Genomic DNA, 14240 nt, shown 5'->3' on the forward strand with positions numbered 1-14240 from the left:
CTTTCAGATTGCCCCCGCCAGAGCCTCAGTTAAACAGCTAAGACGAGGTGGCCATATGTGAACCTCGAAAGCCAGCCCACCTGTACGCAGACACCTGAGCTAAAGGTGAACCCACGACCCACAAGAAACCCACGCACAGGCTGGCTGGGCCGATCTTATTCTTCCAAAAGAGTCTGAATGAAGTAAAACTGGGACTAGAGTATGTCCTGCACCTTTAAGGCAGGCGCGGTCACAGGCTAGGCGGGCAGCGTGGCAAACTGACGTCAAGGTTACAAGGAAGCAGGAAACGTAGTGAGAAAAGGAAGCTGGCTCGCGAGGACGAGAACGGAGCAGCAGCGCAAGAAGCCGCCCGAGGGGCCCGAACCCACACCACGCTCTCGCTTCTCCGTTTTCTTGCTGCTTAGTTTCTGCTAACGTCCAGAGAATGGCACGAGGGGCCCACGCTTGATGAGACATTAGGCGGGAGGCACCTGCGGCACTGGGTGTCGGGGCAAGGGAAGAACAGGTGGCCCTGGACAGACGGGGCAGCCAAGGCCACTCCAGAGCATCGCTGCCATCTCACGGGTCACGTGCTTGTCTGGACCCGTGAAGAGCTTCCCTTGCATTAGTGGCGGGCTTTCAGAAATCTGAAATGTAAAGCCGTTCTTTTTAGATTTTTATACAGCAGCAAAACATTGACCAGCTCGGCCCTGAATTGGCCAACTCCACTCACCCATCCTGTTATTTTCCTCCTTGAAAGTAGTGGTCTCGGGGCTAAAAGTGAAACTAAAACCTCCCGCGCTGTGCTTATCTAGAGAGGATTTCAGCATGAAATGGTGAAATGATTACAGGGTCCAGATTTTGAATGAAAGGCAATCCTAGAACCATCAAAGGAAGGGAGAACCGCACAGTGGACCATTTAGCAAAAGGTTCCCAAGGAGGGGGGCGCACCTGAAAAGATCTCATTCGTTCTACCCAAAGGAGCCCACACGTTTTAAAACACTCTGTGCTCCTCGGCCCCAAAAAGGCGAAACCACTGAGGACAACGGACCTTGAAGTCACGATGCCGAGACCCACAGCGGTGCGGCCGGTCGGTGGTGGCCAGGCGCTGGGGGTGGCAACGCAGGAACCACTAGGGATAACGGGAAACAGTTTTTTTGGATGATGAGATTAGTCCGTATTCTAATTGTGGTTGCAGTTACGTGACTCGCTCTATGGCTCAGAAGGCGTAGATCACTTCACAGGGTGTAAAAATGTCCGATCACTCTGTTGTACACCTGAAACTAAGGTTGTATGTCGACTATGACTGAAAAATAAGTTTTCTAAAAAAAAAAAAAAATCATAGAACTGTAAAATCAAAAACAGGGTCAATTTCACTGTCTGATTTTTTTTTTTTTTTAAATAGAAAAGTCACACACATAAATGATTGTGCTAAGAATGTGTTGAGGGACAATGTGTACTCTTAAAGTAGACAAAACCCGGCCTCCGTGATCCTATTTAGACAACGAACCTGTGCATTTTCTTCTCCCCGCAGAAGGAAATTATCCACTTCAGCCTAGCCCGAGCTAAATTATCAGATAGTCTGAATCACGTGACCTAAACGAACACAGAGAAACTGTTCTGTCATGAAGCTGAGATGCACGCCGCGTGCTGTGCCCATGTTTTAAGCATCAGCACAACGACACTATGTAACACTATGACAAGCACCGAAGACAGAGCCAAGGCTCAAGAAACGTCTTTCGCCGTTCTGTACTCCTTCTGAACCAGAACTCCTCCTGGAGTCGAGTAAATCACACGCACTTGCCCATGATTTTTCAGAAACCATTGCGCAAAATAATGAAACATTATCAAATGTATCTATTCACTATCTAAATTACTTTCAATTTAGCTGTATGCTGCTAATATCAACCAGTTTTTTTTTTAATTCGATAAAAATAAACCCTTCTCTCAACTTAGAGAAAGAGAGGGGAAAGCAAGGAATAAAATTCTATAATCCGTACCTAAATGAGTCCTCGATCAGATAATGGTGGTGGAATGTAACACTCACACAAATTCCCATAAATAGTAACTTTTTTAAGAAGTAAATTTTTTAAAAAAATCATTAAGAGACACCACAATGCATCCAAAAGCACATCAAAACCAGAGGAAAATTTAATTTCCAAAAATTGCAACTGCAAAAGATAAAACCTGTTAGTGTGCAGCTCACTGGCCACAGGGTATATACACCTCAAGCCCCAGGGCTGCAGAAAACGTGGTGGGGAAAACTGAAGCTTTACCACTAACGGTGTCAGATCAGGGGTTCGGAGTCGGAAAGCAGCTGGAAATGTAAAGGAGAGGTCATGGCAGAATGAGGCAGACGCAAATCCAAAGCCATCGCCCAAAGCCTGGCTTACGAACTAATCTGCACAAGTGAAGGGGACCCCAGAGGGCCCAACAAAAAGAAGGCAGAGACGAGAGAGAGATCCGCTCCTGAGACCTTCTGAATCGTGTGAGCCACGCGAGCCCGGACTGCGAGTGCGGCGCTTTTCTGAGCCGAGGGCATGCCTCGATGTGGGCAGACCTGATCGACATTCAAAACTTCTACTCTGAGAAACAGTATTAGGACAAAACGAACGTGTTTCCAAAATATATATATCTGCTAAAGAACTGATATCCAACAGATAAAGAACATTCAAAGATCGGTAATAAGAAAACGAGCAACCCAATAAAAAATGGAAAATGTATTTGAACGGACACTTTGCCAAAGAACACATATGACCACCACGAAAGCACAAGAGACGGGCACTAGACTCACTGGGGTGACCATTTTGCGGGTGTTTGTAAATGTCTAATCGCTACATCGTATGCTGGAAACTCACATAATAGTGTATGTCAACTATAACTTAAAAATAGAATAAAAATAAAAACTATTAAAGAAAGCAAGTTTAAAGCAGAGGCCTCAATCCTTGGGCAAACGGTCCACACACACTTCTTGTCGACTAAGCCTTTTACCCTCACTGGTTGTCATGGCCGACCTCCCTCGCTTCTGAGGTAACGTCTGTAACTCTTGGCATCCAGCATGCTTTCACACCACGTGCCAGCTTTAGCAACGGTATGTGTCCTGACGGCTAATTGGTAACATTAAAGAAAAGAAATTAAAAGCATTGTGCTTGCAAAGTCATGCTACACCATTGTCCGCAACAAATACCTTACAGAGGATGTGGCACTAGCTGGGAATCAGAGGCACGAGCTTTTCCCCGTTTGCCAGTAAAAATGATGAAAATGAAATCCACGCCTTGGGTTTATTTGTAAGACGGCTGAATCAGTGGTACTTCCTGTGCTGGAAGGTTCTCTCTGAGCAGTGATATTTATTCCTCGGAGAATCCTGAGAGCCTCCCCGGGCCTGACACGGTGGTGGCCCCTGGCCCCACACTGCCCCGTGACCCTTACCTTTCATTTTGGTCGTGTAAAATCCAACTGCTGCTCCGTCTCGCCACAGGATTTTAGCCTGCTCCTTCGCAGAGTGAGGTAAAAAAAACATGTCATCGTCATCCAATTTTCTCTCCAATCTTCCAAAAATAATGACGTTTAGAATGAAAAGCACGATCCTTTCCCCAAATGACTGAACCTTTGGAGAGGAAAAAAAAAAAAAAAAAAAAAAGGACGACCAAGTGAGATGAAAGATAAAAATGAGATGTGAAAAGTTTTGCACTAGGAGCTGAGCCGCACGTGGAGCCGGGCGCGTGCTCCTACATCACGTGATTCTTTCCATGCTCAGGAGCCAAACCATAGTTTCTCACAGAGGTGTTCACACCTGTGACCTTTCACACCAATCGGCCTCCAGGAGAGGGGGTGCCTAGAACTCTGTGGGTCCCCAAGGCAAGACACGAACTATAAGCAGACGGAGATCAATATAATGAAACAGGAAGTTACCTCATGGGGCGAGGGGGGCAAACCGTTTCAGCTGATTCGTTGGATGTTTTCTAGAAATAAACCCTATCTGCCATTTTTAACAAAAGCCCCAGAATTCTGGCCCTCAAAAGAAGGGTGAAAAATTGGGGCGATCATTTCCTACACCAAAAGCGACTAATTTTCAATGATCTGCGGCAGATTTCAAGCACACCTTTAGAGTCGCAATCTCAGAAGATGCCTGGGGCTCAAAACGCACTCCTTTCTAAGGCTGTGGGAACCGTCTCTGCCCGTAGCAAAGCCGGGGCAGATGGAGGAAATGTATCCTCGTCACGCCCGACTGACGTCACGCTGCCGCCTGTTAAAACTCTCTGCATTTGCATGGCCCCGGCCCACGGCCAGGCGGATGCGTGGCACCGGTGGCGGCCTCCGCTTCCGTTCCCACGGCCCCAGCCCACGTGGCTGATCCACCCCGACGTGAGGGGCTGGGCCTGGCGAGAGTCTCGGCATCTTCCTAGGTGCGGTCTTCCGGACAGCTCCCAGCGACTGCTGGGATGAAACCGACCCACTATCGACACAGTGCCAGTATTGCTGTATGGATTCCACTCTGGGGACGCTGATGTGTGACCGCCCAGGTGTGGGGGTGTTGGTGGTCCCGTTCTACGCGGCACCACGAGGTCGGCAGTACCACGTCTGGTGACTTCTGTCCATGCGATACCACCACTGGATCCTCACTACCTCCCAGGAGGCACAGGTGAGGACATCGAAGCTCAGAGGGTGTGGCTGCCTTCCCTGGTCGTCCAGACCAGACGTGTGACAGCTGGAGGGGGGCTCTGCCAGGGGCAGGCAGGCCGAGCAGGTGCCGCCCATGTGGGCCAGGCCAGCCGTGCCCACCTGCATCTCCACCCATCAGAACCGAGACTGTGGGGCGGGGACATTTAATGTAAGCATTAACGCTTGGTTTATATTTAATACTTGACTTTTAAATTTTTATCATCATCATCATCATCACTCGTGCCTTCTCAGGCGACATTCGCTCGGACGGAGCTCCTCAGCGACTCACAACCTCTTTGAGCCTCCTCAGTCCCCTCCGCTGGTCAAGGACAAAAACCACCTACGTGGTCTCTAAGACATCTGTATGGTTGGTTTTTTCTTTTTTCTTTCAGTTACTCTGATAATAAAAATAAACCTGCAGCATCCTAGCAAATGGCACAAAGTGTTCAGTGCCAATAAACTTATTAATTGGCCCAGAATGTGAATTATTTCACCTTCATCTGGAGCCAAGTCTTAGATGAGGAAAAGACTTGTTGTGAACGCCACACCAGTTAACTCTGAGAAGCCACCCGATTTCTATCTCAGAGAGTGGCAGCCAAACCAAATTCAGGCTTTAAGAATAGCGAGCTAGTCACAAAACCTGATTGCCATAATGTGGGAGGTTATAATTTCAATTTATAAAACCAAAAAGTTCAGAGAAAAGCCAGAAGAGAAAAGCAGATTGTTTCTGGCAGAAGGGAAAACATCCAATCAAAAACTGGCAGGAGAAAAGGAGAAAAAAAGAAAATGTGCTTAATCTGTCCAGTTCCGTTATTGGAGGGTTGGGGGCAGGGGGTGACATGTGATTCAGACTCAGAAATGTTTCTGAAAACTCAAAACTAAGATCCAGTTCTAAGCCCTCAATTAGGACCACTAATTCTGTTAACAAAGAATTTTAAGAAAGCTTTTGTTTGTTTTTGGTGATATATGAAGAGATGGCTAATAAACAAAATGTAATTAAAAGAAAAAAGAAAAGTCAACACCCAAAGTTCCATGAAAGGAGAGGGGGCTACCCCACATACAGCTGGGGCGTCGCCACACAGTTTCAGAAACTGGGGGCGGGGGGCAGGGATTCCTCATCTTTGTGTAGAAGAATTGACACTTGGAGGAAGTAACCGCTCTTGTTCTGACAAAATCATATATTTCAAGAGCACATCGGACTCTTCCTGGCAGTTGGTACCCCAGCCGCTCATAGCACCTGGCTGGTCCACGAAAAGGGCTGGACGGCCACCGACGTGCGTCCAGCACGCAGGCCCCCCGGCCCAACACATTCTGCTGAACCTCTCACCGGCATTAATTTGCTGGGTTCTCGCTCAGGTCCGTTAGAAGGACCCCACCCTGCTGACCCTCAGGCCCCAGATGTCCAGCCTCCGGGACTGTGACACCACACACTTCTGTCGTGTCAGCCCTCGGTCTGTGGTGCTTTGTCCCTGGGAGTCCCCGAAAACGCATCCCCAGGGCCGGACGACTTCCTATTATTAACACGCTCGAAAGTACGGTGACTTTTAAAACCTGTTCTGCAGTTTAAAAGGACATCGCCTCACCTTCACCAGACCTTCTCTTGCAGGATCGGAGGTTCTGAGTACATCTTCCGTGGACCACCACGACCCCTTGATGTAAACGGCCACGACTAGAGAGGAAGCCAAGAGAAAACACTGATGAGCACACTGCCAACTGGCCACCAGGGGGCAGTCTTCACCGCACGTGGTACAGAGGAAAGATTATGGGCGGGTAGAGCAGGCGATATTTCCAGAGCTGACCCTTCCTGACAGAGGGTGACCCTCTCGCCCAAAGGGGACTTCACAGATGTCTTCATAAACGGCCCATTTTTTGATCCCAAAACAGGAAGCATCCTAACGCTGCTGGGCAAAAAAGAGCTACTTGCCAATATTGACAAATTCAGTGAGTCAGAATTACTTTTTTTCCCCAAGTCCAATTATGTGCCACCTCTCAGAACTCCCCAAATTTAGTCGAATCCAACATTATCTAAGGGCGTCGAGTGAGCCACGTTAGCATCGCCCACCAGGAGTGGTAATTTCTTTGACACGCGATGATTGCCCACGGCCCTGGCTTACGGTAGCGATCGCACATGTACATCCTAAGGTGTGACCAAGTGTATCATGACGCGTACCCGGCACGACGGTACCATACAGAGTGTTTTCACTCAAATCTCTCTGCGCTCCACCTGTCCGTCCCCCCACTCCTCGCCCCCGGCAACTACCGATCTTTTCACTGTCTCCATAGTTACACCTTTTCTAGAACGTCATAGAGCTGGAATCATACAGCACGCAGCCTTTTCAAGTTGGTTTATTCACTTTAGTGATGTACATTCACAGTTCTTTCATATCTTTTCGTGGCTTGATAGCTCAAAATCCTTTTTTGGTGCTGAATACTATTCCACTGAATGGATATACCACAAGTTAATTTCTCCTCTGCTATCTTCTCTATATTGTCATTTTTAGACTTGCTTCTCAAGTGAGGAGTCTGAGCCCAAGGGATCCAGAAACCACAAAATAAAAAGACGCCTCTCTTCAGTCAAACCGTCTTAGCTGAAGATTGGGAGAAAAATGATAACACGGAGTAGAAAACAGAAGTCACTTGAAAATTTAATACAAGGCTCAAGGCGTTAGAGCACATTTTGTGGGCCAGTCAGGTTCAGTAAGCCGCCGCCACCTTCTTCCTTATCCCTCTCCGCACTTTGCGGAACTTTAGTAGAAAACTCTGTGAAGACCACGTTACGATGACATTAGCCAGTTATTAAACATTAACGCTGCACGGCCAGCCTCTCCTCCCCAAAGACCAACAGCATCTCAGCCACTGTTAGTTTCCCGTCATTGTTGAATTAGATCATCTCCAATAATAGTCCCCAAATTGTTAGAGCCCGCTGCGAGAGAAGGGCCAATTAAATGCTTGACATCTGCCTTATTAATTCAACGAAATTCATGTTCAAAATGGCACCTGCTAGAACGCAGAGGAGGTTCATGAGGCCATAAGGGTTATTTTCTTGCCTGACGAGGTGAATCAATGAAAGATGCTCAATTTACTAAGACAGCTTCGAATGGGACGCGTGTTATGACTTCGTGTTCGTGTGGTGCCAAGCACGCTTCACAGCGCCAGGCAAAGCATTAATTAGTCACACAAGTTGTCACCAAACAGATCGAACCGCTGTCTTCGACCTGATCTTAGGCTGCTTCATAACAATGAAGGTGAGCTCTGATCACACTGAACGGGCCTAAAATAAACTGTCCTCAAACCAACTCTTGAAAAATAGAATCGGCCTTCTGGAGAGCGGCAGCTTTTGATCAGAAAGGCGTGACACCCAGTCAAGGGGAAGGAGGGCTGGGGTGGCAGAGCCCGTGGAGGGAGGCCGTGCCCAGCTCAGTAAGGACAAAGGATGGACCCTGAGGGCTGACAGCAAGTGCAGAGCCCGCCTCAGGGCAGCACTTCTGAGACCCTGACGCCAGCCGGGTCTGAGAGCTGGAGCTCAGGAAGCACATCACTCGGCTTTGGAAAGAAAAATGCAGCCCGGTCCCCAGGCTCTGCACCATCCGGGGCCTGAGCAGAGAGACCGGACCCCGGCAGGAGGCTGTGTGGTGGGGACGACAGTCGACGGCGTGTGCCTTGCTAGTTCGGTCTGGCTGAGCTACTTTGCTTCTCCCTCTGCGTGACAGGTGATACGGATTGTGGTCTATGACACTCCAGACGAGTTTCCCAAACAAGTTAGGACAGAGAGGTCCCTAAGGTCTCAGTGACCTGGTTTCTCCGAGCCTCAGCCTGGTGAACTGACGTTAACCCCTGAGCGCCAAGCTCCCCAGAGGCTGACGGTGGGCCTCTGTCCTCGGCCCTGGGAGCAGCGGCCCGCAGAGGAAGAGAGACCCAAACGAGCTGCTCCCAGACGAGGGAACACATGGAAAGCGCTGGAATTCAGCTGGGAGCCAGAACCCGGAGGTGGGAGTCAGTTCTGCTGAGGGGTGCTGGGCTCTGGCAGCGCTGGGTAAGGTCCCCACAGGTAGACAAGCAGGTAAGATTACTGCGGGCGTCGTAACGCGTGAGCAGAGGCGCAGAGCCCTACAAGTCCAAGGCCACTCTCGGGGCCTCCCAAGCAGTGGGGTTAGCTCGGCGAGACCCACACGAGGCAGCGGAAGGGCTGGGAATATCGCTCGCAGAACAGCTGCAGGGCACAAGGCCAACGTACAAAAGCCCGTCGCCTGCCCTTATACCGGCCACGAGCAAGTGGGATCTGCAACTAAAAACCCAACACCATTTCCGTTAGCGCCCCCCAAACTGAAACGCTTACGAGTAAGTAACAAGATCTATATGAGGAAAATTACAAAACTCTGATGCACGAAATCAAAGACGAACTAACTAAATAGAGAGATATTCTATGGTCACAGACAGGAAGACTCAGTATTGTCAAGATGTTGTTTCTTCCCGACTTGATCGACAGGTTCGAGGCACTGTCACTCAAAATGCCAACAGGTTATTTTGTAGATATCGACGAACCAATCCCGAAGTTTCCACGGAGAAGCCAAAGACCCCGAATGGCCAACACGATGTAGAAGGAGGACGAATGTGGAGGCCGGACGGAGTCCCACACGAGACCCGTCGCACAGCCGCAGCAATCGCGGTGTCGGTGAGGTTTCGTCCGTCAGAGTGGATTCTGGCGGGCGCGAGGCCAGAGGCAGGGAGGACAGTGGGGGGCTGTGGTGGCCCGGCCAAGGCGTGAGGGGGGCGGCTGACTGCGGCGATCATGCTGACGGGAGGCAGAACAGACCACCAGGGACTCGGGCTGGTCTCAAAGAAGGACAGAGAGGGAAGGCGGTGGAGGCGGCCACCTCTCAAGCTTGAGGGGAAGGGATGCAGGTGAGCAACTGAGGACGAGGAAGAGGGTGAGGACAGGGCAGAAGGGCGGACGGGGAGGAGGGGGAGGGTTTTCGGTTCTGAAATGCCTGTTAGAGACCTCGAGGCCAGCAGGAGGCTGCAGGAGGAGCAGGTCCTCAGGCCGCGGCTGGCGGAGCTCTCACCCCACTGTCAAACCCACGCGACGGGGCCTCCACGGGCGTGCGAGGTCGGGGGACGGGCCCCGTCTCAGGCTGGCGTTACTTCTGCAAGATCCAGACAGATCCAACACGTAACGAGCCAACGTCCACAGGACCACGGAGGGCTGCTCGCCGGGTGGTCCCTTTGGGGGCTTCGTCACATTTCAATGCTAGGAAAATTGCCGTTACTTCTCCACATTCCAAATTAGCAGCCTGTCCCCCACGCCTGGCATGTTAACCTGACCTTAGGGGACAGACAGGACATCACTGCATTCAGTCGGGGTACAGGCCCACCCCGCTGAGCAGAGCTGGGGTTCCACACCCTCTGCCAGAGGTCAGGCCTCTCTCTTCAAGGTACACACAGGATCTCCGGGGCACTTTTCATGGGGGCCACCCTTACTCCTGTCTCTGCTTAGGGGTGAGGAATGTCCTAACAAGGGCCCCCCAGTTCTGAAGAAGGTCTCACACCCCACTCTACCCTCGCACCGCTCCTGACCCACCATCGCCTGCCCCGACTGACGCGCAGCCCGGGGAAGGCCTGGACCCGGCCGTGCCGGCCGCAGAGCAGGCGGCTGCACCCCAATGCTCCCCTTGGCTCATGCTGTCTCCACGGCCCCGAATGGGCTCGCTTTTCCAGGAAAGATCGTAATTTTTCGACGCCCTGCTTGTTTTTCTCAGGGTGCACATAACGTGCAATCGCCACAAACCATAAATAAATTGGCGGCAATTTGCAGGATGACCGCTCTGCTTGGTCACAAACTGTCCTGGAGGAGGGTGGGCGGGGGTGGGGGGTGGGCGTTCTGCCTTCTCCGCAAGTGTCCCGCTTCCTGTTTTCAGCCTCGCCGCCTCCCCTGCCCCCGTCTGCCCCCTCACCCCCCACCCCGCCCCCACGAAGGGAACTAACACCAAACGCCCTGTGGGAAGAGCCGGGAAGATCCACGTGGCCCGACCCCTCCCCGCCCCGCTAAGACGAGCCACGGGGAAGGAGCGGAGGGAGGAAGGGGGGCCGGAGAGCACCCCCCCGGGGGCCGGGTCCCCTCCCACTTGACGGCCCACAGGCTTCAGACACAGGCTCGAGCTGCGCTCGCCCCAAGCTCTTCCTTCCGAGGGGCCCGGCATCGCCCCCCCGCCCTCCCCGCCGGCAGCCCACCCAGTCCTGCTGTCCCTTCCCCTTCCCCAGCCCACGCCCTCGCAGCCCCCGCATCCGTCCCCGGGGTGCTGCCAGCCTCCCAGGGGTTCACGGGCCCGTCCGTCCTTCCGTGCATCTCCCTCCTGACCATGAGGAGGGCAGTCTGAACGGCTGCAGATCCAGGGACAGAAGCCCGCCTCCGACCGCGGACCCCGCCTGCGTGTCCTGCATCACGCGGCCAGGCCGCGTCCCCTTCGGCCCGGCCACCCCGGCAGACAGGGGCCAGGAGCACAACGAGAAGATCTGGGAAGGAAACTCAGAGTGTCCGAAGGAGGGGCTGGCGCGGCTCGTTGCCAGACTCTGCAAAGTGAGAAGCTGCTTCGGCATTGGGGGGCTGCTTTCAGGGGTCCCCCGAGCCTCCACAGGCACTGCTTCCGGGCTGGAGTCCCCAGCCCTGCAGGGTAAAGGAGCAGCCTCTGCGGCTGCCGTGTGACCACTGGTGCCGGACGCCTGCAGGGAAGGCCGGAGGTCGCAGGGAAGTGGGGAGCGGTGTACCTCTCAGGCCTCCCACCCCCCACGATGATCAGACTGCCACTCCCCCGCCGAGAACCAGGGGTGGCTCCTCCCTATGCGCAGCAACACCCCCAAGTCCCCATGTTTTGGAAGCTTCCACGGCCCAGTGATTTAGGTCTCCTTTGTGTGACTCAGTCACAAACTGCCGTATTTAATCAGCCACTGGACGGTCTTTGCCCTGCCCTCTGATCATCTAACCACACGAACAGTGTCAAAAAGAGAGCCGGAAAAAAAAAAAATCTGACCATTTCCTAACAAGCAGAATAAGATGAGATTGTCCAGAAAATCCATACCTGTGGCTCCGGAGCTTGCCGGAAGGGTCAGACGTTAACAGCACGAGGCGGGGGGGACGGACGAGGCTCCCCGTGAATGAGGCCAGGTCCACAGGACCAGCGCGATCCTTTAAAATCAAAGCAGTGAGTTCAGGCAGCTGGGAAAATGTTCCAGGAAACAAGTGAGCTGCCTGGTTAGGCTGGCGGGACTCAGGGGAAACCCCGAGAAGAAACACACCATAGCCAGATACGCTAATGGACTCAGAGAACCATCCACACTGAGAGGGCGGAGTCCCCAAATTAGGAGCAAGGCTGGCAGCCGAAGGTGTGCCTTAGCTATCTTTAGAGAAGCAGAAGTCTCCTCACCCGGTGAATTTACATCCCAGGGCCAGAAGGTCCTGAGAACATGACCCTGAACTTGTAACCCTTCGTCTCTGAGAGCATGGACACCGGAAGTGGGCCGACAAGACCGAACACGAGCCAGGGCTACGCTGGCGTGTGAGGGGGAGAGGCGGGTCTCAGAACCGACACCTGCTCCCCGGAGAGCGAATTCTATGAAGGACGGTCTGTGAGGACCCTAGAGGAGAAAGACTGGCTTTAAAATCAGCATGAATTCGCCAAGACCAGAGGACTCACCAAGCCTCGCTCCACCTTCTGATGAATGTTAGGAGAATAATTAAATATAAGTCACACAATTACAGAAGCCAGATTTCCCCTCGTTCTTAATTTCAGACACACATTTCAGAAAACCTCTTGAAATCTCTTTGAGGATGAACCAGAAATGTATGCTAAATAATGGATTGGGTGTGTGTTTAGTGGCATGAAAATCGCATAACTATAAAAAGTCAGCATTTTTTAATTATTTGGATTCAAAAGAAAGAATGTGCACCTTCGAAACTTCAAATGACATAGCTACACACCAGAAGGAAGAGTGGAAAGGCTTATTCTTCAGACGAGCAAAGTTTTCTTAGCTAGGACACCGAACGCACAAGCAACAGAACGACATAAAAAAATACAGGTAAGTTGGACGTTATAAACACTTCTAACTGCAGTGCTTCTAAGGACACCACCGAGAAAGTAAAGACAACTGCGGGATAGGAGAAAATTTTTTCAAACCGTGTATCTGGTAAGGGGCTTGTATCCGGAATACGTAAAGAATTCTTACATCTCAATGGTCAGAGGATAAACAACGCAATGTAGAGGTGAGTAAAGGTTCTAAACTGTTTTCCCGAAGAAGACATAAAAATGACCGGTAAATACCTGAAAAGATGTTAGGGGGGAAATGCAAATCAAAATCATAAGGGCTTCTTGATATCAGCCTCGGGCTAGATCTTCCGGATTTGAAACAAGGCAAAGGCGAAAAAAGCAGAATGAACCAATGGGGCTGGGTAAGTGTGAAAAGCTTCTGCACGGCAAAGAACACCATCAGCAGAATAGAAAGGCAGCGTGTCAAAGAAGGGGAAATACTTGCAAGTCATAAATTTAATAAGGGGTTAATATCCAAACATATACAAAGAACTCACACAACTCAATAGCAAAAAAAAAAAAAATTGATTATAAATTGGCAGGAAATGTGGGTGATACTGTGATTTATAAGAAATATATATATTTCATCTTCCTCCCTGTTTCTGGCACAGAGCTCCTAAAACCCCTGAGATTTTTCAGTGATGACAGGTAGAAAGGTATCTCTTGTTATGCTAATGAGGCGACTTTTGGACCCATCTAAGGGTGGGCACTGGCGGTCAGTAGAACCAACCATGTGACTAAAGTTTTCAGTCCCGGCCCCTGACCTCTGGGGAAGGGCAGGGCCAGAGGTTGAATCTGTCAATGATTTACTCAGTCTTGCCTAGGTAAGGCGGCCGCCATGGAAACCCACAGGGAGGCAGCTGATTGATGCAGAGGGCACATGGGAGTGGTACCCGGAGCCGGCACAGAAGCTTCCTGCCTGTCCCCACACCTCGCCCTGTGCATCCCCTGCATCTGGCTGGTCCTGAGTCGGACCCTTTTATCATAAACCAGTAAGTACAACGTTTCTCTGAGTTCTGTGAGTTGCTCTGGCCCACTAATCGAACCTGAGGTCCTGGAGATTTCTGATTTCTAGCTAATGGGTCTGAAGTGTGGCTAACAAGCTGGTCCTCACACTGGCGGTGTCGGAAGGGGGTGTGGGTGGCAGTCTTGTAGGACCGAATCACTTGCTTTTATTATAAATGTAAATCTTGCAAAGATGAATTGTTAAATTCTAACTAAGGGCCATACAGCTGGGAGGCCTTTTTTTTTCTTCCTCTTTGTAATGGAAAGTAACAAGAGTTAGATCAGCATTAAAGGCATAGGAGTAAGAAACAAACTTTTTCCTTGGGATGTTCAGGACTGAAATAAAATTCCAAAGACCATCTTTTTTCTCCTCCTGAGATTCCAATGCACCACCTACGATCACCTTGGAAAACACAGGACCTGACACTCTAAACACCTGCTCAGCCGTGAACTTCTGGACCCCAGCAGCCCTCCTCAGGGCTAGCGAGCCTGAGTCTCCCCAGGCCTCGCTCACGT

At 51.1% G+C, this 14240-nt stretch overlaps 1 protein-coding gene across 11 annotated transcripts in view; it reads right to left on the reverse strand.

The window, feature by feature from the left end:
* The window catches only part of FAM169B (family with sequence similarity 169 member B), an 80213-nt gene that overhangs the window by 48119 nt on the left and 17854 nt on the right, over window positions 1-14240 (reverse strand). For 6 of the 11 annotated variants that reach the window (XR_001596514.2, XR_001596513.2, XR_004954354.1 and 3 more), the window contains exons 4-5: window positions 6225-6310; window positions 3409-3586 (exon numbers count right to left, since the gene is read on the reverse strand). Coding sequence is in view for 8 of the 11 variants with exons in the window: in XM_016141831.2 (XP_015997317.2) it covers window positions 3409-3586; window positions 6225-6310 (264 nt within the window). In the remaining 3 variants the exon portion in view is untranslated. The remainder of the gene's footprint in view (window positions 1-3408; window positions 3587-6224; window positions 6311-14240) is intronic. The other 5 variants (XM_036232015.1, XM_036232017.1, XM_036232019.1 and 2 more) reach the window with 1 other exon arrangement.

This window comes from Rousettus aegyptiacus, unplaced genomic scaffold (assembly GCF_014176215.1).
Source record: "Rousettus aegyptiacus isolate mRouAeg1 unplaced genomic scaffold, mRouAeg1.p scaffold_m13_p_14, whole genome shotgun sequence".
NCBI classification, from domain to species: domain Eukaryota; kingdom Metazoa; phylum Chordata; class Mammalia; order Chiroptera; family Pteropodidae; genus Rousettus; species Rousettus aegyptiacus.